The sequence below is a fragment of the Anastrepha ludens genome, chromosome 2, assembly GCF_028408465.1.
Source record: "Anastrepha ludens isolate Willacy chromosome 2, idAnaLude1.1, whole genome shotgun sequence".
Taxonomy (NCBI): Eukaryota; Metazoa; Arthropoda; class Insecta; order Diptera; family Tephritidae; genus Anastrepha; species Anastrepha ludens.
The window spans coordinates 98,082,252-98,106,308 of record NC_071498.1 but is presented as its reverse complement, the minus strand read 5'-3'; the positions used below and the strand labels follow the sequence as shown (position 1 = coordinate 98,106,308).

The 24,057-nt window shown below is 33.4% G+C and overlaps 2 protein-coding genes across 4 annotated transcripts; one reads left to right on the top strand and one right to left on the bottom strand.

Moving 5' to 3' along the window:
* Window positions 1-1,521: 1,521 nt before the first annotated feature.
* Window positions 1,522-22,689, bottom strand: LOC128854883 (copper-specific metallothionein-2-like). Its single transcript, XM_054089336.1, has 5 exons — window positions 22,342-22,689; window positions 22,115-22,192; window positions 11,908-11,985; window positions 1,824-1,901; window positions 1,522-1,706 (listed from the first exon to the last, which is right to left on the bottom strand). The coding sequence occupies exons 1-5, from the start codon at window positions 22,361-22,363 to the stop codon at window positions 1,636-1,638; spliced, it is 327 nt and encodes a 108-aa protein (XP_053945311.1). The 5' UTR covers window positions 22,364-22,689; the 3' UTR covers window positions 1,522-1,635.
* On the top strand, window positions 5,340-16,093 carry LOC128854884 (copper-specific metallothionein-2-like). Of its 3 annotated transcripts, XM_054089337.1 has the most exons (4): window positions 5,340-5,579; window positions 5,692-5,769; window positions 5,870-5,947; window positions 6,047-6,297. In XM_054089337.1, the coding sequence occupies exons 1-4, from the start codon at window positions 5,558-5,560 to the stop codon at window positions 6,115-6,117; spliced, it is 249 nt and encodes an 82-aa protein (XP_053945312.1). In that variant the 5' UTR covers window positions 5,340-5,557; the 3' UTR covers window positions 6,118-6,297. The 3 variants fall into 3 exon arrangements, with proteins under 3 accessions (XP_053945312.1, XP_053945313.1, XP_053945314.1); XM_054089338.1 differs by lacking the exons at window positions 5,870-5,947; window positions 6,047-6,297 and adding an exon at window positions 15,797-16,093 and having other exon boundaries at window positions 5,346-5,579; XM_054089339.1 differs by lacking the exon at window positions 5,870-5,947 and having other exon boundaries at window positions 5,347-5,579.
* Window positions 22,690-24,057: the final 1,368 nt, after the last annotated feature.

The window sequence follows — 24,057 nt, the reverse complement described above, 5'->3', positions numbered from 1 at the left end:
AATTCCTTTGAAATTGAGTAATTGACAAATTAAAATTAAGTCGGGCATTGACGCAGCAGTGCCCAAAATTCATGACCGAATATTGAATTTAAATTTACTGCCGAATTCAATCACCGGGTAATCTGTCCGAGAACTGAAAATCAGAAAACAACAAAAATTTTAGTATATCTTGGGGAAATTCACAACAAAACCATCAGTAGAAGAAAGGTTTCGACAACTTTGCCTTTTACACGTGACAGTTTTGCAAAAACAGTAGCAATGCGTACACACTTTCTTACTAATACTCGTACATTCTTAATTGTTTTATTGCATTTGTCACTGCCCACGATTTTGCGAAGATAGTGAATTTTGCAAATGATTTCACGTAACTGGCCAATTCGGCGACGTCTCGTTTTAATTCACGAAATAATCGAATTCAGAGCAAGTAATTTGTACGAAACGACACTAATGACAATTACTTAAAAGTGAATTGTCTTCATAACTGTCTGAGCGTCTAGGTCACGCAAAAACAGTTTCTCCTTTTTGACAGTTAATATTTACCCCCAATTGTCTTCAGAGCATTGTCTTGTGTAAATCCAAGGTTACATAGAATATGCCCAAGTCCACTTTATATAATCGAGTGTCAGGTTTAATTGCGGATGATACAAATAAAAGAGGTACTGAATCTTTTTTGTATCCCGAAGACTTGAAGACTTGAATTAGAGAATAAACATGTGAAAATGCGGGTTTCCATTAAAGAGGGAAAATGATCAGAGATAGCGGAAAAAAAGCTCCGTGTAAAGATCATAGATTAGGAAAAACTTGGCTCAAGTGATTTTTCAGAAAAATATCGAATGAAAGAAGAGAATAAAGAAACCGATAATAAGTTATCAAAGCCAGACCAGTCGTAACAGAGGGTTCAAAATGGGAAAGATTTCAGTTTAGTTTTCAGAACTTGAAGAAAACTCTCAAAAACATCAAGAAGATGTTAGTTAAGATCCGTTGTATGTAAATATTGCATGTTACAAATAAAAGCCCACCTTGTAATGAAAAACATAATGCCATTTTTGACTGGTTCGACAACTGAAGAATATCACGACAACAAAATAACATAGATCACCCAACATAGCATCTTATTTAAAAAAATAAAAAATAAATAATTGGCGCGTACACTTCTGTTAGGTGTTTGGCCGAGCTCCCCCTCCTATTTGTGGTGTGCGTCTTGATGATGTTCCACAAATGGAGGGACCTACAGTTTCAAGCCGACTCCGAACGGCAGATATTTTTATGAGGAGCTTTTTCATGGCAGAAATACACTCGGAGGTTTGCCATTGCCTGCCGAGGGGCGACCGCTATTAGAAAAATGTTTTTCTTAATTTTGCTTTCACCGAGATTCGAACCAACGACCTCTCTGTGAATTCCGAATGGTAATCACGCACCAACCCATTCGGCTACGGCGGCCGCCAACAATTTTACAAAACAAAAAAACAATGTAGCTGAATCTGAAACGTAATAGTGACACATATCAAGAAACAGATGTCCAGTTCTTCAGATATTCAATTGTATTTATTTATGAACTTTATTTACAAAGTTAACATATATACGGAAATACACACAAAGGTATTTAATTACTTATGCACAGTCAAAACAAATGCGTTATTTGCCACATTTGCAACCACTGCCACAACCGCAGCTGCCGCTTTGAGACTGTGAACCACATTTGCAATCTGAAACCATGAAAATAAATAAAACGATAAGTAATTAAAAGAACACAATTCGATTTCAAGCTGCTGAAGTAATACGTATAATTAAGTTTTATTAAGTTTTGTCAATTGGACACTCACCGCTTCCGCAAGGACAGCATTTGCAGGACGAGCCGCAGCCGCAATTACCGGTCTTTGGCTGACTGCCACATTTGCAACCTAAAAACATTAATTCAAAACGAAAATAATTAATTATTTATTTTTTATTATAAACAACAATAAATATAATACCAAATTACTCGGGAAAGAGTCCTGCAAACCATTTATGCGAAAAAATGTATATATTGAATATTTTGCATTACTTACCGCTTCCACATGGACAAGGCATTTTGTTTTTTATGTTTAAGATACTTTTATGTGGAAAATCTGTTTATTGTTTTCTTTTAACTGTGTTTTTTAAAGTTTAACACTAAACTCGAACTCTGTAACTTCAAACGTTGACTGTTGTTGTGGTTAACGCAAGTAACGGATTTTATAGCAAGAGGAATTTTAACATTAATTATAACGCAATTTCGATTTAGAGTCCAAAGACATGTATTTTGTTGGTGTTGTGTGCAAACAAATGCGTACGTGGATAGACACTAAGAAAATTCTTTGGTGCGGTGTGCAATTTGTTTGCTAAGGGCTTTTTACGCGGCTTGACCCTAAGAGTACCCTCTTCATTGTTTATGCATGTATGAGTGGATGTATGGATGCATTTATGGGGTTTTTAGTGTTGCTTATCGCTAACCCCATAGGAACTATAAATGCAATTGATAAGCTAAATGAGAGTGCATGAAGTACCCTGTAGGTGGAAGAGTATTAAAGGTTTATGGTTAACGATTAGTAACATTTCATCAAGTGTGAACTTATTTTGGACAGACCATATATCCAATTACTAAATTAGAATTATCCGTAAATATATTTCCAATCTATTGAACGGGAAAATAGGAAAAGGCGTCCAGGGAGATACCAAAGAAATCATTGTCATACTTCTTTCCTGCGCCCTTCTTTATGCGTGTACTTTCTCACGCCTTCTAGAAGATGATATATTCACCGTAACCTCTCTAGCTTCTCTATAAACTTCTTCATTTCTCTGATATACATATGGGTCAGAAGGATCTGGAGGATCTGAATGTGAAAATGACCTGAAAAGTGTTATTTCTGCTTCACAACTAAAATTTTTGTATCACAATACAACTCTGAAACTCTGGTATATGACTAGAATAGTGCTTGCAATAGTACAGGCGCTCACATGTTTCACTTTACAACTGCTCTAATAATATAGAATATTATAGAACAAATATCAAAAAAATGCAAATAATAAAAAAATTTAATTTAATAAAACTTGTGAGCTCCCTAGAAATAAAATTCTTCCCTTACCAGTATGGGCAAGTGATTTCATAATTTATATATGTTTTTTAAAGTATACCTCTAGTATAAAGTTTATTTTTAATATATTTTTATTCACTTGTCAATTTTGTTTTTATGTTGATATTTACTTAAATCGTTTCAAAGCCAACTCACCTGCAGCAGCGACTCGCAATTTATATTGTACTAGCAAACCCGGCCCCCTTCGCTGGGCACACTAAAATAGAATAGATATGGTTTACAACAGAAAATATATGTTTTCATATTATTTATTTCTTTATTCTTTATTCAAGCGCTTTGGCATAAACAATATTTTTTGTTTTTCTATTTGTTTTTGAGTAAATATAAAATATAAATTGAAAATCAGGAAAAAAGAAGATTGTTTTTAAATTTCAAATCAACGCATATGAATAAACAATCGTCTTTTTTCCTGATCATTCATGAATTTTTCGTTTCAATTTATATGTTTTATTAAGCATTGGAGCTTTTTTAACCATTATCCATTTATATTTTTCAAAAAAAAAAACGAAAAAAAATTTTTTTTCCACGAACACATAATTTCATTCGGATTTCACATTAAATTCTCAAATTTCGTAAGAAATTATTCACTGTTCCAAAATCCACTCCAAAAAAATTCACAAACAATTTTTACATGTTGCACTTACGTTTTTTCCTTATGGCATCCAAATCAGAAAGAAATATTGACACATTGTAACTCACACTGTCAATTTGACAGTTCAGTTCCGCCCCAAGCGTTAAAAAAGTAAGCGACATTATGGCTGGCTCAAAAGAACGCTGTACCCGTTGCCACTGCTCCGAATTACAACCAAACTTTACGAAACCCATTTTCAGTACTTACTTAACAATGTGCATAAGTTTGGTTTAATTCGGTGCAAAGACACGGCGGGTCCACGTTTTGGCATATATTTCGAGACCCTAGTCATCAATAGGTGTGAAAATTACCCCGTATTAAAGCACTTATCAACAGCTTTCATTTGATATCCATATTGTACAAACACATTCTAGGGTCCACGTTTTGGTCTCTATCTCGAGACCCTAGTCACGGAGCGGATGAAAATACTCTGAACTAAAGCATTCACCAACAGCTTCCATTTGATACCCATTTTGTACATACACATCCGAAGGTTACCCGGGTCCACGTTTTGACCTATATCTCGAGCCCCTATCTACCAATAGGTATCCAAACTATACGGAAACCATCTTCAATACCTCCTTAACAATGTGTGTAAGTTTGGTTTAATTCGGTGCAAAGACACGGCGGGTCTACGTTTTGGCATATATTTTGAGACCCTAGTCATCAATAGGTATGAGAATTACCCCGTATTAAAGCACTTATCAACAGCTTTCATTTGATATCCATATTGTACAAACACATTCTAGGGTCCACGTTTTGGTCTCTATCTCGAGACCCTAGTCACGGAGCGGATGAAAATACTCTGAACTAAAGCATTCACCAACAGCTTCCATTTGATACCCATTTTGTACATACACATCCGAAGGTTACCCGGGTCCACGTTTTGACCTATATCACGAGCCCTATCCACCAATAGGTATCCAAACTATACAGAAACCATCTTCAATACCTTCTTAACAATGTGTGTAAGTTTGGTTTAATTCGGTGCAGACACGGCCGGTTAGCGAACACACACAAAAAGTTGACTTTATTTTATATGTAAGATTTTTTTCAGTTTGTGTCCGAAAAATCCAAATATCTTACGGAACCCTATTTTTTTCCAAAATAAAATGTAATCCATGTTACTCTTGGATAATGTAGTTTTCGAATGGTGAAAGAATTTTTAAAATCGGTCCAGTAGTTTTTGAGCCTATTCGTTACAAACAAACAAACAAACAAAGTTTTCCTCTTTATAATATTAGTATAGATTAGTTAGAATTTATGTGAACAGCAAAATCTCCTTCTTCATTTAATCATAATACATGCATATATGTGTATATATGTGTATGTACAGGCAAATTTCTAATAATTTTACTAAACTTGAATAAATTAATGTTAAGAAGCTTTCCCACTTTCGAAATGTCGATTTAATCTAAAAGCACACATTTAAATTTCCTACTGGGTTTTTAGTCTGACGTTTAACTGATACAATTACTCACCCGGCATACAACCCACAAGCATACCAACAAACATGCTCGCATACTTACATACATACGTATGTATGTTTATGACCAAACTGTAAGTACACATATTGCACACCGCACTTCAGCTACCGACTTCGGGACAGCTTTTGCGCACTGCACCACACAACTTCAACTAACGAAACCCGATTCAAGTGTTTTGATGTGTATAAAACCGAGAGGAGCAGCAACGAAGAGATCAGTGTAACAACATTTGGCGTTTACAAAGCTAAACTTGAGTGATCAAAAACCGTTTTCTAGCGAATTTTTTCAAGTGTAAGAAAAATAAGTAAACTTATTAAAACAACAAAATGCCTTGCCCATGTGGAAGCGGTAAGTTAACATTAAAATTGGAAAGAAAAATTTACCTTAACAAAATATCTGCCACTTTTTAAGCTCAATGGCTTTTTTCATTTAATTTTTTTATTATTTGTATGTATCTTAGGTTGCAAATGCGGTTCGGAACCTAAGACTGGTAATTGCGGTTGCGGTTCGGCGTGCAAATGTTGTCCCTGTGGAAGTGGTAGGTGACCTATTGAAATTCATTAAAGCATTAGAAAATCTCTCAAATATCATTTATTTAATAAAATATTTATATTATACATAATTTCTACTGTTTTTAGGTTGCAAATGCGGCTCACAAACACAAAGTGGCAGTTGCGGTTGCGGTTCGGCGTGCAAATGTTGCCCCTGTGGAAGTGGTAGGTGACCTATTGAAATTCATTAAAGCATTAGAAAATCTCTCAAATATCATTTATTGAATAAAATATTTATTTTTACATAATTTCTACTGTTTTTAGGTTGCAAATGCGGCTCACAAACACAAAGTGGCAGTGGCGGTTGCGGTTCCAGCTGTAAATGTGGTCAATAAAAATGCATCAAATAGTATTTGTAACAGTAGTTTATTAAGTTTAAGCAAAAATTAATTTATTTATATAATTTAATTGTATGGAGTTAAATATACATAAAACCATGTAAAAACACATATAGTACGCAGCACTAAAATAAGCCCTTCAAATTTCTCTATCAATAAACAACAAAAAGAAATTAAGTCTTTAACATTCCTCTCATTCAACACGAGCACAGTTATTTTAAATCACTCATTTGTGATGTCGTCGGAGCAAATAAGAGTTGATAACGATTTGTTGTTAATATTTAGCATAGAATATATGATATGAAACTCTCTGAGAGCGCTATCTGTTCGTTTTTTGTTAAATTTTCCACTGATTTCACTCCGGTGAAAAATATAAGTATGAGCATTTATTGAGGAAATTTTGTCACTTTCCATTGTTGAAACTTTAAATTTCCGTTGTTGAAACTTTAAATATCGCCTATTGGTTAATTTTATGGGATGAATTTCGTATATAACTATAACTATTGGTACCTAAATTTTTGGCATACTAGCTATTCATTTAACTATTTATTATTTATTGTCAGCCTAGAAATCAAGGGTTTTTTAATGAGAGGTGTTATTTTGATATTGAAAGAAAAATGCTATTTTTTAATATAAATGATCGGATGTTTATTTCATTATAATGAGGAAGGTATGTCGTTAATAGTGGAAAATAACATCAGGCAAATGACCACCACGACCACGCTTGCAGGACAATATGCTTTTCATGAAATTTTCAATAACGGAATTGCAAAGTGGGTGCCCTATGTCCTTGATAGCCTCACGAATTCCATCTTTTAGGTCTTGAATCGGTTCTGGGCTGTTGGCGTAGACCTTCTCTTTCACGTGGACCGAAAGAAAAAAGTCACAAGGTGTTAAGTCACAAGATCTCAGTGGCCAATTGTGATCACCTTTTCGAGAGTTAACACGGTCCGGAAACTTTTCCCGTAAAATATCAATGGTTTCGTTGTTTGTGTGGCACGTAGCGCCGTCTTGTTGAAAATAAACGTTGTCCAGATCAATACTATTCAATTCCGGCCATAAAAAATCGTTAATCATCTCTTGATATCACAATCCATTCACCATTCACAAAAATGAAAAAATTACCTCAGACTAATGTAAACAAGGGAGAATGAAAAACAATTGTTCGTAAACTGAAATCTAGAATTACGTTAACTGGCAAGTGGTAGGTGACCATTGAAATTCATTAAAGCATTAAAAAATCTCCCAAATATCATTAAAATTAAAATTAAAATACATACTTGAATTTTTTATGTTACCCTATGATCAAAAAAGTACTGGCAATGTTTATTTTAAATGAACCGCGCACGGGGGAACCGGCCCATATTTTTTCTTATGTTGGTAGGACTGTGAAACACACATCTGTCACTTTTTAGCGCAATCGGATCATTAATGTCTGCCTGGCGTTTGTCAAACGGCCGGGAATGCGGGCAAACAATTCTTGGATTTTGCATGATGATAACGCGCTATCGCACCGAGCCCAAATTGTGCTGGATTATTTGACCAAACACAGAAGGAGCTGAAGGTCATCCCTTTGTCGGCCTACCAGGGGTGTATGGAGGACTGCGTTAAACGTTCGCACCTGTGTGTTGCTTCAGTCGGGTCATATTTTGAAGGAAAAAAAATAAATTTTCCTAAAATTTAACTCTGTTTTGTTTTATTTAAACATTCCCGGTACTTACTGATCATAGGGTATATGATAGAAAAACTTGCACCTTATTATTTTAATATTCAATGGACTCTAAATTTGCATACTCAGAAAAGTTGTAAAAACTCTGATTAAAAAATGAAACTCCAATTTTTTTTTTTTCTTTATTTAATATTTACCAGTCAACGCCGACAATGCTTTAGAAATTTCGAAAGCCCGACTGAAAATCGATTTTTAAAGCTGAAACGAAGTGAATCAAGCTTCTCTTCACAAGAAGATAAATACAATATTTTTTATTAAATTTTCTTTTTTTTAATTTCGAAGTTCTCAACTTAATTAAGGCAGCAGGTTAAATAATATTTTTCCAAAAATTTACGTAAATGTGCATTTTTCCCATGAGAATTCAATGGTAAATTTCAAAACGTTGAGAACACGGGTAAATATTGAATTAATATTATGTTAAAATAAACGCCTCATTTTATAGGATATCTTAATGTATAAGTGTAAACTTCCAAGTTGGTTAAAAATAATAAATTAAAAAGAAATTAAAAAAATTAATATTTTGAATGTTCAATTTAAAGATGAAACATGAAAATGGCGCATAATTTTTGATTCCTCTGCTGGTTTACACTATAAACAAAAGTGGTAGATCGATACTGGATAAATCCATATACCTAGAATGGCCTTCCATTCAATATTAAATGAAAAACCTATCTTGAGGTAAAATACAAATTAAATTGCATTCTTTTCTTTATGCGGATTATTTTTAATATTTACTTATATAGTGACTTTTAATAAGAAAATTAGGTTAACTCTGTCATCTCTATACAAACCCGCTTATTAAATAATTAAAAAAGCTTCAGTATAATATATTTTAGAGACTCCTCGAACAATTTCAGCTTCATTAAAATATCTTAAACATTTATAACTTTTAATATTTCATTTCATTTGATGAAATTTTGATGATGATTACAAACATCTTACAGACTAGATGTTGCAAAAGCACTTAATGTTAGTTTCTTAAAGACTAACTACAAAAAGCTGTTCCTTTGAATCATAGGAAATAATTCTAGCTGCAAACTAAGATCTTGGCATGATAAAATCAATATCTAGTCTTCTATAGATTGTATTAATTTCTGTAATTCCCAACATGAAAGGGGTAATGGAAACATAATGTTCTGCTTGGTACATTGAAACGAAACTGCTCAAGTAACGATGGGCAGTCAATTAAACCACTAATAATAACAAAAATAATCATTAAATACTAATGTTTCGTATACCCTTCGTTGGAGCTTGAAACGAGCGAACCTCCGTTGTACTCACTCAATCCTATTAGAGTATGAGGAAAAAATGGATTCCATATAATAGAAGAATATTCCAACTTGGAACGTACAAAAGTATAAACAGCGATTTTCTATTATACGGATCCTTTAATTTCTCGCTTGACGTTTTAAAAAAGCTAGATTGGAGTAAGTCATGGAAATAACACAATTTATGTGGTTAACCAAAGTAAAATCTGAGTCAAAAAAGACCCACAGATCCAAATATTTTTCAATAGTAGAAAGTTAATATAGAAATTTAGGATTGCACTACGTTTTTGAGCTTTCGACAGGGACACATATGAAAACATATATTAATGTCAAGCCATAGCTTATATTTGATTCTGTACTCATTAGATTGCTCCAATGATGTATGCAGTAAAATAACATCTGATTCTGATCAGTAATTCCACTATGAAGCTCCAAATCATCGACGTAAATTACGAATTTAGAACGATTAAAACTAGGTCCGATGGTATACTACCTTGATGCATACCAGACGTGGCCATAAAAGCGTAGGGTTTATGATTTCAATTTCCACAAGGGACAATTTGGAAGGAATTTCAAGCATTCAAGCTTTTACAGTATAATCCTATGTGAGACTGTATCAAACGCTTTCGAGAAAGCAGTATAAATGGAGTCTACCTGATATCCACTCTTAAACACTGAGATGCAATACTCGTAGAAAACAGTCAAGTTGGTAATAGTAGTAGAACAACCACAGCCAAACCATGATGATTAAGTTCAATTACTTCTTTAACTGAAAATAATAATTTATCTGTAACGAAAGTATTCTTGTCTTTTTCGAAAAGTATTGAAAAGGTAGTTAATTTAGATATTGGCGGTAATTTTTAATATTATTTTTGTTACCAGTTTTAAAAATCGGTGTAACTGAACCCTAATTCCGTCAATAAGAGCTCCAGAGGGGAAGGAAAGATTGTTGATGTAGGATAAAGACTTAGCTAGTGTCGATCTACATACATTTCTTAAAAATATAGGATAGCCCATCAAGGTCAGTTTCTAAAGTTCATTAATTCATCATTGATTCACAAAGTTAATGTACTATTCCTTAAAAGCAATGTTATTAGTGGCTTTGAATAAATTAAAACGTTCGTTTGTTTTATTTTTCAACCTATTCAGCCGTTTTGTATACCGTAACTTATGCAACCGAAGAGGGAGCAAAAAAACTTCGAGCAATGAATAAAAAAGCTTCATAGTACTCAGAGACATTATCGATTAAAAAAAACATAGTCCCAATTTATATCTAAAATAATTATGTTTAGGGAGTCAAAATTTGCGTCACTAAAATTGAAAGATCGGATGCCATTCTGACAGATTTAAGGAGGGAAATGATGCATATCAGACTTGCAAATAGGAAACTTGCATTCCTGTAATTGAAAATTCGAGTTCTCGTCAACAAACATGAAATCTAGAATATTACCGAGCTTATTGGAAAACGAATTAGTTTTGGTTTGATTAATACTAAAAAACCCTCTACAAAATTAGTATTAATATTCAAACGATCACTTCCTCCAATATCGATTCGATCAGATGAATCTTAAGACTTTTCTAAAAGAAAGAGAAATGTTTTGGTATTGGAATTATGTCACTAATATCAAATTAGTATTGTCAAATTATCAACATTTTCTCTTAATTTCATCTTCACATCCCTTGAAATCATTTCATATGCGTCCAATATTGTTTCAATTCTAGAATTTTCGCTTACGCTCTTGATTTGGATTGATGACTAGAAGCTGTTGTCTGAATTCCGAATGTCCGAATTAGGTTGCCGATGACGTGGTAACGGTGAATAGTCGACTGTGCCATATCATCGTTTAGCTTTTGTGGTCGATTTTTATTTCTTTCTAAAAATCCATTCAACTCTGAACCCAAGCGGTTTCGTCCAACTTCAAAAGTTTACTTACTTTCAATCACATATTAAATAATAAGCAATAAAACCTGGAAATAACCATTTTAGTTTTGATTTTATTTAGTTAATATTGAAATTTTCCAAAAATTTTGAATTATTGTTGTATAATTAAATATTGAAATCATCTATAATTTCAAGAATTCCTGCAGACCTGCAGTTTCAGTTGGCGTAGCTGTAGATACTCACAAATTTCTTCTAATTTATAAAATAACCAAGACCGAATGTATTAAGAAATTCATGGATTCGTTTTGTTATCGAACCTCACCTGAATACCACCGACGTATGGATATCTGCATAAATCGTAAACTTATGTGCAATAGTGCAAGCGACCCGAAGATTTACCTATTAAAATTACTATATTTTTATAGAAAAGTGATTTGTGAGACCTTTTCTTATTATACTCGCAATCGTAAAGTGGGACCAGATAGCAATGACAGTTAGTTCCGGCATTCTATTCAACGTTTGGCCACCGTAGCCGAATGGGTTGGTGCGTAAAATTACTTGTCCTATCGTTCCTATAACAACGTTTACAAATAAACATATTTTCAGTGGTATATTAAAGAATTTTATTTAAAAAGTTGTATTTAGTATATATATACATATGTACATATGTACTTATTTGTGGGGTATAATATTACAGAAGACTATCGGACAAATCAAAACAAATGCGTTATTTGCCACATTTGCAACCACTGCCGCAACCGCAGCTGCCGCTTTGAGTCTGAGAACCACATTTGCAATCTGAAACCATGAAAATAAATTAATAAGACGATAATTAATTAAAAGAACACATTTTGATTTCAAGCTGCTGAAGTAATACGTATGATTAAGTTTTGTCAATGGAAACTCACCGCTTCCGCAAGGACAGCATTTGCATGAAGAGCCGCAGCCACAATTACCGGTCTTTGGCTGACTGCCACATTTGCAACCTAAAAGCATTAATTTATTGAAACGAAAATAATGAATTATTTATTTTCTATCCAAAACAACAATAAATATTGTATAATAACAAATCACTCGGGAAAGAGTCCTGCAAACCATTTATGCAAAAAAATGTATACATATATTGAATATTTTTGCATTACTCACCGCTTCCACATGGGCAGGGCATTTTGTTTATGATATTTAAGATAATTTTATGTGGAAAATCTGTTTAATTTTTTCTTTTAACTGTGCTTTTTAAGGTTTAACACTAAACTCGAACTCTGTAACTTCAAACGTTGACTGTTGTTGTGGTTAACGCAAGTAACGGATTTTATAGCAAAAGGAATTTTAACATTAATTATAACGCAATTTGGATTTAGAGTCCAAAGACATGTATTTGGTTGGTGTTGTGTGCAAACAAATGCGTACGTGGATAGACACCACGAAAATTCTTTGGTGCGGTGTGCAATTTGTTTGGTAAGGGCTTTTTAGGCGGCTTGACCTTAACAGTATCCTCTTCATGCATGCATGTTTATGCACGTATGAGTGGATGTATGGATGCATTTATGGTGTTTTTTAGTGTAGCTTATCGTTACCTACATATTTCTTGCAAATATACTAATAAGTCTAAATGTTGAGGCAATTTTAGTAAGTACCCAGTAGGGAAAGCTTTAACCTAGAGTGTTTTAGTTAACAAAATCCAATAACAGTAATCCAATACAAGAAATCCATTATTTTATCAATTCTTTTTATTTTGCGCAAATAGTTTAAAATTGTTTTATGGTAGATCTGTAGGATACCGGTCAACTTCGTTTATTTCTGGGATTTTATCGACACTTTCGACATTATCGACATTTTCCTTAACATCAAAAATGTCTGAACGGAATCGACGAATCTAAAATTGCAAGTATTTATCTGTTGTAGTATAGGCACCATAAACACCATTCACAATTTTAGCGGCCTGGCTTGCATTTTCGCCTTTATCAAAGGAAAACTGTAAAATGTACTTTGTTCACTTCCATTGTTAGCACCCTGTAACTCACAACTGAATGGAACAAATAAAAAGCAGCACACGAATTTTTTAGTGTGAAATATCACCTTGACAACGAGCATAAACTTTAAATTGTTTGATCGATACTTTACCAGATACCATTTTCGGAGAAAATAATGCACTTATTTTTGCCCAAACTAATATTGTATTTAACTATAAATAGTAATATTCAAATTAAAAGGCACTAGCGGCAAACGCTATTTGCTCAAATATCGTCAAAATTATATTAGATTTCTTTTTGTAAAGCGACTTAAGTTAGTCAACAATATTTATAGCCTGTGGACTTTGCATTCTACAATGGCTCATATGAACCTATTTCACTTTTCAATGATTATTTCAATGATATTTTTTAAAACTTTGAGGTTATATTTACATATGTATATATTAAACATGTGTGCACATACTTTATGTAAGGACTATGAATAAGTTCGTTTCGGTTTTACAACAGATGGCGTAACTTGATTATTATTCCATCGATCCACATTTCCAAACATTCATTGGAGAGCTACTGTCGTAAGGCACAAACGTCAGTATAAGTTTTTTATTTGAAGCGTAAACAACAATATTTTTACCACACTTGAAAATGTCGAATTTCGTGCCAAATAATGTGTTTTTGCGGGGAATTCTTCTTCATTATTTTAATATGAAGAAAAAAGCAGCCGAAAGTCATCGTATCTTGGTGGAAGTTTATGGTGAGCATGCTCTATCTGAGCGAACGTGCCAGAAGTGGTTTGCACGCTTTAAAAGTGGTGATTTTGGCTTGGAAGACGAAGAACGCGAGGGTGCGCCGCCAAAGTTCATGGATACCGAATTGGAGGAATTGCTCGATCAAGATCCGGCTCAAACGCAAGAAGAGGTTTGCAAAAACTTTGGGAGTTGATCAATCAACCATTTCCAAACGTTTAAAAGCCATGGGAATGATCCGAAAGGTAGGCCATTGGGTGCCGTATGAATTGAAGCCAAGAGACGTTGAACGCCGTTTTATGGCATGCGAACAACTGCTTCAACGGCACAAAAGAAAGGGTTTTTTGCATCGAATTGTGACTGGCGATGAAAAGTGGGTCCATTACGACAATCCAAAACGTCGGGCAACGTATGGATACCCTGGCCATGCTTCAACATCGACGTCGGCGCAGAATATTCATGGCCTGAAGGTTATGCTGTGTATCTGGTGGGACCAGCTGGGTGTTGTGTATTATGAGCTACTGAAACCGAATGAAACGATTACGGGGGATGTCTACCGACGACAATTGATGCGTTTGAGCCGAGCACTGCGAGAAAAACGGCCGCAATACGCCGATAGACACGACAAAGTTATTTTGCAACATGACAATGCTCGGCCACATGTTGCACAAGTGGTCAAAACATACTTAGAAACGCTCAAATGGGATGTCCTACCCCACCCGCCGTATAGTCCAGACCTTGCGCCATCCGATTACTATCTCTTCCGATCGATGCAACATGGCCTGGCTGACCAGCACTTCCGTAATTACGATGAAGTCAAAAAATGGATCGATTCGTGGATTGCGGCAAAACCGACCGAATTTTTCACAAAGGGAATCCGTGAATTGCCAGAAAGATGGGAAAAAGTAGTAGTAAGCGATGGACAATATTTTGAATATTAAATTTGTAACCATTTTACGTCAATAAAGTTTCAAATTTCGAAAAAAACCCGCACGAACTTATTCATAGTCCTATTATATATATATATATTTATAATATTGTATTTATATATATATATGTATATAGGCATATAACCTTAATTATTTTTGATTCATTTATCTTTTTTTTGTGCAGTTTTATTTTTATGGATTTTCATATTTAAATTTTAAGTTTATGTTTATTGTATACATGTATGTATTAATGTAAACAGCAACATCTACATATCCTAAAGCAAGTTTTTCACAAATGCAAAACTGCTTAAAATCGCAAAACACCTGAAGCAAAATTATTATTATTTATATGGGATATATACAACTTAATTAGCACCCTGGCTATCAAACAAAATTAGTTTTGTTCGTGGATGCGACATGCGGATTTAATCCAAAAGTAATTTATATATAAAAAATTACTTTTAATTATCACAATATACATATATCTCGCTAAAAATTCCTACTGGGTTTTTAGTCCCCCCTTTAACTAATGCAATTACTCTCCCACTTATGCGCACCACCCGGCAAAATTAACACACCGTACAATCAACCCACAAGCATACCAACAGACACGCTCGCATACTTACATACATACATTCGTATGTTTATGACCAAACTGTAAGTACACATATTGCACACCGCACTTCAGCTACCGACTTCGGGCCAGCTTTTGCGCACTGCACCACACAACTTCAACTAACGAAACCCGATTCAAGTGTTTTGATGTGTATAAAATCGAGAGGAGCAGCAACGAAGAGATCAGTGTAACAACATTTGGCGTTTACAAAGCTAAACTTGAGTGATCGAAAAACGTTTTCTAGCGAATTTTTTCAAGTGTAAGGAAAACAACAAAATGCCTTGCCCATGTGGAAGCGGTAAGTTAACATTAAAATTGGAAAGCATTAGCAAAATGTCTCCCATGCCTTTTTTATTTATTTTTTTTATTGTTTGTATGTATCTTAGGTTGCAAATGCGGTTCGGAACCTAAGACTGGCCATTGCGGTTGTGGAAGTGGTAAGTGACCTATGGAAATTCATTAAAGCATTAGAAAATCTCTCAAATATCATTTATTTAATAAAATATTTATTTTTACATAATTTTTATTGTTTTTAGGTTGCAAATGTAGCTCACAAACTCAAAGTGGCAGTTGCGGTTGCGGTTCCAGCTGTAAATGTGGGCAATAAAAATGCATCAAATAGTATTTGTGCAAATGACAGTACCTTATTAAGTTTAAGCATAATTTAATTTATTTCTATAATTTAATTTTATAGTGTTCACTACACATACATACATAAAAACAAATGAACATACAAGTATGTACGAGTATATTAGAAAAGTATAAACGCTTGTACGCAGCACTAAAATAAGCCTATCACATTTCTCTACCAATAAACAACAAAAAGAAATTAAGTCTTTGGCATTCCTCTCTTTAGACAAGAGCACCGGTTTTTGTGGGGTGAGAAACACTAATACTAATACCATATCGCTTATTTGCTTGAAAAACGCTTCACCTCAAATAATCAAAAATCAAGAAAAAACTCTCCAATTCACAAGCCAGTCTGAGTCGAAAAAAGTTGTTTTTGCATATGTGTCTATATTATGGCAAAAAATAAATATCATATACATATGTATATAAATTCAAAAAAAGAGTATAAAATAGCAAAATACATGCTCTAAGTTTTTCATGTTATAGAAAAAGCCATAATTCAATTATAGAAGGTTAGGTAAGTAATACCACGGGAATTTTAACTCTTCCTTATATTGGATTGCTTTTACGAAGGATTGCGAAAGAGGGAAACAAGTTTTCCCATTCTTGCGTAAAGGTAGTAAAAAAGTACGCAAAGTAGCAATTGGTAATGTAATTAAAAATGAAAGAGAAACTGACCAATATAGATTCAATCTACTTTAGAACAAAACAACAAAAAAACTATTGTTTTCTTTTAATAAAAATTTATTTCAATATTTTAATAAAATTTTATTTTAATATTTACTTAATTTTTTTGTCAGGATGACCAAATCAAATTAACTTTTTCATAAATCGATCAAGATTATTTTATAATTGATGTTCTGAAATTTTAAATGCTAATCATAGCTTTATAACTATTGTTAATGAAAGTCTGTATCTATGTTAATTATTTTATGAAATGAATTACCAACATAGTAAATACATCATTACAAGACTGAAAGCAAGTACTGGTCTCTTAAACCATCTCAGTAAATTAGCACATATTTGTAATGATAAATTTTTTTAATACAAAATTAGTTAAACTTATGACATTAGTTTGCCAACTAAAATTATTAAATTTTTAATACATATAGACCCTCTTGATTAAGGTTATTTATTATTTTTTCTATTACATTTAAATTGTTTGGAATAATAAATTATTACTCTGTGATTCCTCAATCTCCTAAATCTGATCCAAAAACAATTTCCACTCAATCCTTAAATTAAAAATGATATTATATTTATTCCTAGATTTCGATCCAACTTCAAGTATTTTCAATTGACCGTTAAAATAAAAAGAACTATTTTAGAATTACTAGTAATTCCTTCAACATATTGATTAACACTTACACGAAATCGTATCTTTTGAGATTGAAGAAAAATCCATTTAACATTAATTTTAGCACTAATCTACAGCAGGAATTAAACCATTTAGCTTTATTTACTATTAATGAGCACAACACAGATTAATAGAATGTAATCACTACTAAGTTACACAAGGATTATCGCTATAGGACCACCTTAGGACCACTGAAGATTGTCTTACCGAAGCATATTTGTTCAAAGGAATGAATCGTGTGATTATATCAACAATAGCTCCAAATGCCTCCTAGCTTAAGTTCCACTTCAGCTTCAGGGATCTAGAGAGAAACTGTTAAAACAGTTCATCAATAGTAAAAATAAATGTGAAGTTTGGTCTATATGGGACGTCAGGAAACATTTTAGACTGCCGAAGATTTTGAAACTATGACAGTAGTCATAGTGCTTATGTTGCCTAAGTGTGTTGATCACAGCCTTGTACGTGACTGAGCTACACTCTGCTTCCGGCTGCGGACCAATGAATTTCTCCACCAAAGATGTTCTTTTAAATATTTTTTTTATTTTTTCCGTTCTTTCGTGGCGCCCACATAATTGTAATATTGTGCTCGTTCAGTCTGTATATGCCCTCGCACGTTATCTTGAAGTTTCCGCATATATTCGAGGTGCCCTTGATAACTGCTTGTCTATCCGACTATTTCAGAAGCACGACCACCATCGACCTAAATAATTAAAAACATTATTAATTAGAAAATTAATTCGATTTTATTATATAATATTACTTGCTCAAATGTTTACAGTTTGAATGTTTACGATTTTCAACGAATAATAATAAGGCAAAGCGTCAAAATGGAAACGGTGTTGCCGACAAAATAATTTGCACCAAAAGTTAAAATTTTACTATATTACAATTTAAAAGTTTTTTTGCTTACTTACTAAACTTACGTACCTAACTTTCTATAATTGAATCCTGAGAAAAAGCATAGTACGATATAAAAACTTGTCAAAAATCAATGGAGTTTTGTGATAACTTAAAACTTGCTCTCTGTCATTTTAAAATTGAATGTACTATAATGGACCCGGCCGCCATAGCCGAATGGGATGGTGCGTGACTACCATTCGGAATTCACAGAGAGAACGTTGGTTCGAATCTCGGTGAAACACCAAAATTAAGAAAAACATTTTTCTAATAGCGGTCGCCCCTTGGCAGGCATTGGTAACCTCCGTGTGTATTTCTGCCATGAAAAAGCTCCTTATTAAAATATCTGCCGTTCGGAGTTGGCTTGAAACTGTAGATCCCTCTATTTTCGGAATAACATCAAGACGCACACCACAAATAGGAAGAAGAGCTCGGCCAAACACCTAATAGAAGTGTACGCGCCAATTATTTATTTTTTTTTTTATAAAATTGCATCCTCCGAAAAGTTCTAAAAGTTCTGGTTAAAAAGCTGAATGCTTTGATAAAATAAATTTGAAACTTTGCGTTATATGATTTTTATTGTAGTATGAATTATATTTTTATAAAAAAATAATGGTGTGTTTATAATTTTGCAACGGGGTGTATATGAGAAAAATTGTAGGGTAGGAATTAATAGATAGAGAAATTATTAAGATGACCTAAAAAACATTTTTATGTTTTCCTTGACGCTCTCCCTAAATTTGTTCTATGGTCAAAAAATGAGACTCTAATTTTTTTTCTTTATTTAATAAAAATGCTAGATAGCAACCGGTCATGGATTTTTAAGGTTGCATCACGCATTTATGGCCGAACATTGTTTGATACAGGGTGGGCCATATAGAGTTTGCTTTTTGAACCACCTATTTTTTTGAGAATGGTAACACAAATGACATGTCAAATGTGTTCATAATTTACTTAACGGTTTGACATTTACGAAATGGGACGCTATACGCTTGAACAAAATTGGAAAATATTGAAAAAATATTTCCAAAGTGGTGAGTCTTCTTCTTCTTCCGCGGTTACAGTAAATGGCCAGCGTTACCGTGATATGCTCAACGAGTTTTTGTTTCAAAAATTGAAGAGGATGACATGGACGACATTTGGTTTCAACAGGACGGTGCAACTTGTCACACTGCCAAAGGTACACTCGAACTTTTGGCTACCGTTTTTGAATTCCGATATCAATTGGCCGCCTCGGAGCTGTGATTTAAGTCCGTTAGACTATTTTTTGTGGGGAGCCCTTAAGGACAAATGATATGCGAACCATCCAGAGACGATTGATGCTTTAAAACACGAAATTGAAGTTGCCATTCATGAAATTGGAAAATGTGCCAAGCAATCGAAAATGTGCTTAAAAATTGGGTTGATCGAATGGCCTACTGTAAAGCCAGTCGTGGCAGTCATTTGAACGATATTATTTTTCATTCATAAATGACAATGTCCAATCAATCAATTAAAAAAAAAAAAGTTTGAAAATATATTGATTAGTTTTTTTTTATAGCCGATTCAAAAAGCAAATTTTACACCACCCTATATAACACGTTTTTGGATCGATATTACTAAATTTCTTCTTTTTATACCTCCTCACAAGAAGGTAAATATTTTTGTTTTTTTAATTTAGGGGTTCACAGTTCTCAGCTTAAATAAGGCAGCGGATTAAATAATGTCAACCTGTTAATATTTTTTACTAAATTTACGGAAAAGTACGATTTTCCCATGAGAATTCAGTGGGAATTTTTAAAGCGTTGGAAACGGGGTGAATAATAAATTAAAATAATTTGAAATTAGCCGCCTCATTTTTATAGGCCATCCTAATGTATTCGTACATAGGTTTTTGGAAAGTAGGTAAGCAAGAATAATCTAAAGCGAAAATTTAAAATAACTATTTTGTATGTTCAATTTAAATGTTTCATGGTTCATGAAAATGGCGTATAAATTTTTATTCCTTTATTGGTTTACTTTACTGTAAACTAAAGCGTTAGACCTTTACTGGGTAAATCCATATACTTATGATATCCTTCTGTTCAATAATGAATGAAAAGCCTCTTGTACCTGCTGATGTGAATCCGACCGATCTGATCTGCAGAGGTTATGTCCCATGATGAGTTTATTACATTCTCACTATGGTGGTATTGTCAGATATACTCCTCTCTTATAACCAGCTTGCGTGTATTTAATTAAGGTTTTTATATGACATTATTATTTTGAACTGTCCTTACTGCACGACCCTCTCCTTTGGCTCTTCAATCACAAATGACTCATCTCACTCGAACATCCTCCGGTATTGAAACTTGATGCTCTCGAGCCTTAACACCTCTCCAAGCAGCAATGGCGAAAAAAGGAGTTTCGCAGTAAAACTTAAAATGCATTCGTTCAGTAATAATACTCAATATCAGATTTTAAATGTTCAGTGAAAAGTCACAAAGAGCATTTTTATAATACAAGCCAAAGATGTGATTTGAATTTGAGAGAGGATATTTAGGAGACTCTTCCATCTTCACATTTCTTGTAATCATTGCTATTTCTGTCCAATATTGTTTCAATTACAGAATTTTCGCTTACGGTCTTTATTTGGATTGATGACTTGGGACTGTTATCTGAATTCCGAATGTCCGAATTGGGTTACCGATGGCGTGGGCACGATGAATCCCCCATTAATGGACAGAGTAATGTCATCGTTTGGCCCTTGTGGACGACTTTCATTTCTACAGGGCGCTTTCTAAAAGGTGATTCAATTCCAAACCCAAGCGGTTTTGTTCAACTTCAAAAGTTTACTTACTTCCACTGAAATATTAAATAAAAAACAATGAAGCCTTGAAATAACTATTTTAGTTTTGCTTTTATTTACTTAATATGGGAATTTTCCAAAACAATTATCCATTATTTCAAGAATTGCGCTGCTATTTCAGTTAGCATAGCTGTAGATACCCACACATTCCTTCTAATTTATAAAATAACTAAGACTGAATGTATTAAGAAATTCATGGATTCCTTTTGTTATCGAACCTCAAGAAAGTAAGCTAAAATTGATTATCTGAATGCCGCCCACGTAAGGATATCTGCATAAATCGTAAACTTAAGTGCAATAGTGCAAGCGACCCGAAGATTTCTATATTTCTGTAGAAAAGTGATTTGTGAGTCCTTTTCTTATAATATAATACTCGCAATCGTAAAATGGGGCCAGATAGCAATGACACTTCGTCCCCTTTCTGTGTTAACCTCGTATCTACAAAATCATAACTTTCAGTGAATCGGTAAAAATGTTTAGAGTTACTTAACTTCTATGAAAAGTTATAACTTATTTCATATGATACTTATAGAAGATACGAGGTTTTTGAATTCGAACATGTAGATGCGAGAAAAATCGAAACGCTCTGAAAAAAATTCTATAATCATTATGAGCATTGCATGTTTTGTTTTACGTAACAGGAGAGCTAAGGAGTGGTTTTCACTAAAAATCTCAATTTCGAAAAAAATGAAGTTACGAGGTTAACACAGGAAGGGGACGAATTAGGTCTGCAAGTTGATCTATTAAGCGTTCGGCCGCCGTAGGGTTGATGCGAAAAATTACTTGTCCAATTGGTCCTATAGCAACGCTTACAAATAAACATATTTTCAGTGGTATATTAGCGAATTTTATTCAAAAAGTTGTAGTTGGTATATATGTACATATGTACATATGTACTTATTTGTGGGGTATAATATTACAGAAGTCTATCGGACAAATCAATACAAATACGTTATTTCCCACATTTGCAACCACTGCCGCAACCGCAGCTGCCACTTTGAGTCTGTGAACCACATTTGCAATCTGAAACCATGAAAATAAATTAATAAGACGATAATTAATTAAAAGAACACATTTTGATTTCAAGCTGCTGAAGTAATACGTATGATTAAGTTTTATTAAGTTTTGTCAATGGAAACTCACCGCTTCCGCAAGGACAGCATTTGCAGGACGAACCGCAGCCGCAATTACCGGTCTTTGGCTGACTGCCACATTTGCAACCTAAACGCATTAATTTAAAACGAAAATAATTAATTATTTATTTTTTATCCAAAACAACAATAAATATAATAACAAATCACTCGGGAAAGAGTCCTGGCAAACCATTTATGCGAAAAATTTTATATATTGAATATTTTTGCATTACTTACCGCTTCCACATGGGCAAGGCATTTTGTTGTTTATGTTTAAGATAATTTTATGAGGAAAATCTGTTTATTGTTTTCTTTTAACTGTGTTTTTTAAGGTTTAACACTAAACTCGAACTCTGTAACTTCAAACGTTGACTGTTGTTGTGGTTAACGCAAGTAACGGATTTTATAGCAAAAGGAATTTTAACATTAATTATAACGCAATTTCGATTTAGAGTCCAAAGACATATATTTTGTTGGTGTTGTGTGCAAACATATGCGTACGAGGATAGACACCAAGAAAATTCTTTAGTGCGGTATGCAATTCGTTTGCTAAGGGCTTTTTGCACGGCTTGACCCTAGAGTACCCTCTTCATTGTTTATGCATGTATGAGTGGATGTATGGATGCATTTATGGTGTTTTTAGTGTTGCTTATCGTTACATTTTTCTTGTAACTATCCCCATAAGAACTATAAATGCAATTGATAAGCTATATGATAGTGTATATTTAGTAAGTACCCAGTAGGGAAAACTTCAACGAAGAGTAGAGCCTTTTGTTTAACAATTAGTAACAAAAGTAATCTATTCTGGTAGATACTAAATTTCCAACAATAAAATTAAAATTAATTTAATACTCAAACCTATATGTATGTGCATATGTAATTATATTTCAAATCTGTTGAACGGAATTCATTCAATATAAATTCATTAAGACATCTAACGCAATACCACAGAAACTGGTATTTTACATGAACTAGAAAACCCCCACTTGCAAATCCAGAACCACTGAAAAAATGCATGTTCAGCCTTTACCATGGTGTCCAATAACAGTGAAGCTAAACTCAAAGGGTACATATCACATGTACTATGGACTATTAACAAGGACTATTAACAAATTTTCATCCGTCTGATTTTTATAGTGAGTGTACCCTATTTTCTAAACAGTGAATATTAATATAAAAAAACAAATAAGAAACATCGTTTCTTGATGGACTTATAGTGTAACCAAAACCAGAATCTAATATAACATTCTCTCAACGTTGAATGAAAAACACCACATAACTGTAGATCTCTCCAGTACAGTCTAACAATCTGCAGTGTTTCATATGATAGCTATTTCACCTTGAGTAGTTATCTAAGTTTTTAAAAAATTTTGAGGTTATAACGACATATGGCAAAAATAAATTTTTTGTTTTTTGGTAGGACTGTTATAAGCTTACATGGCAAATTTCAGCGTGATATGTCACATAGTTTGTTTTCTGTGCTACTGTAAACAAGTCAAGCTCGAGTGTGGAAAATTTTGAGTTGTGACCCTTTTGTATTTAGGGTGCGATATGCTTATATACCTTAATTATTTTTTATTCATACATCTTTTTATGCAATGTTACTTTTATTTTCATATATTATTAAATCGTCTCTACCAAAGCTAGTTTCTAACAAATGTACTACAGGCTCGGGTTTTTTGAGTGCAAAATTGCTTAATATACGATAAGCACCTGAAACAAAAACAAAATTTAAGAACTTCTCCCACTTTTGAATGTATGTACATATTACATTTAAAAAATTATTGATATTTATACAATATTTCATTTATTTATATACATATTTTCACAATACATATCTCGCTAAAAATTCCAACTGGGTTTCTCGTTCGACTTTTCACTTATACCTTTACTCTCCCACTTATGCGCAACACCCGACAAAGTTAATGATCCGCACGAATAACCCACAAGCAT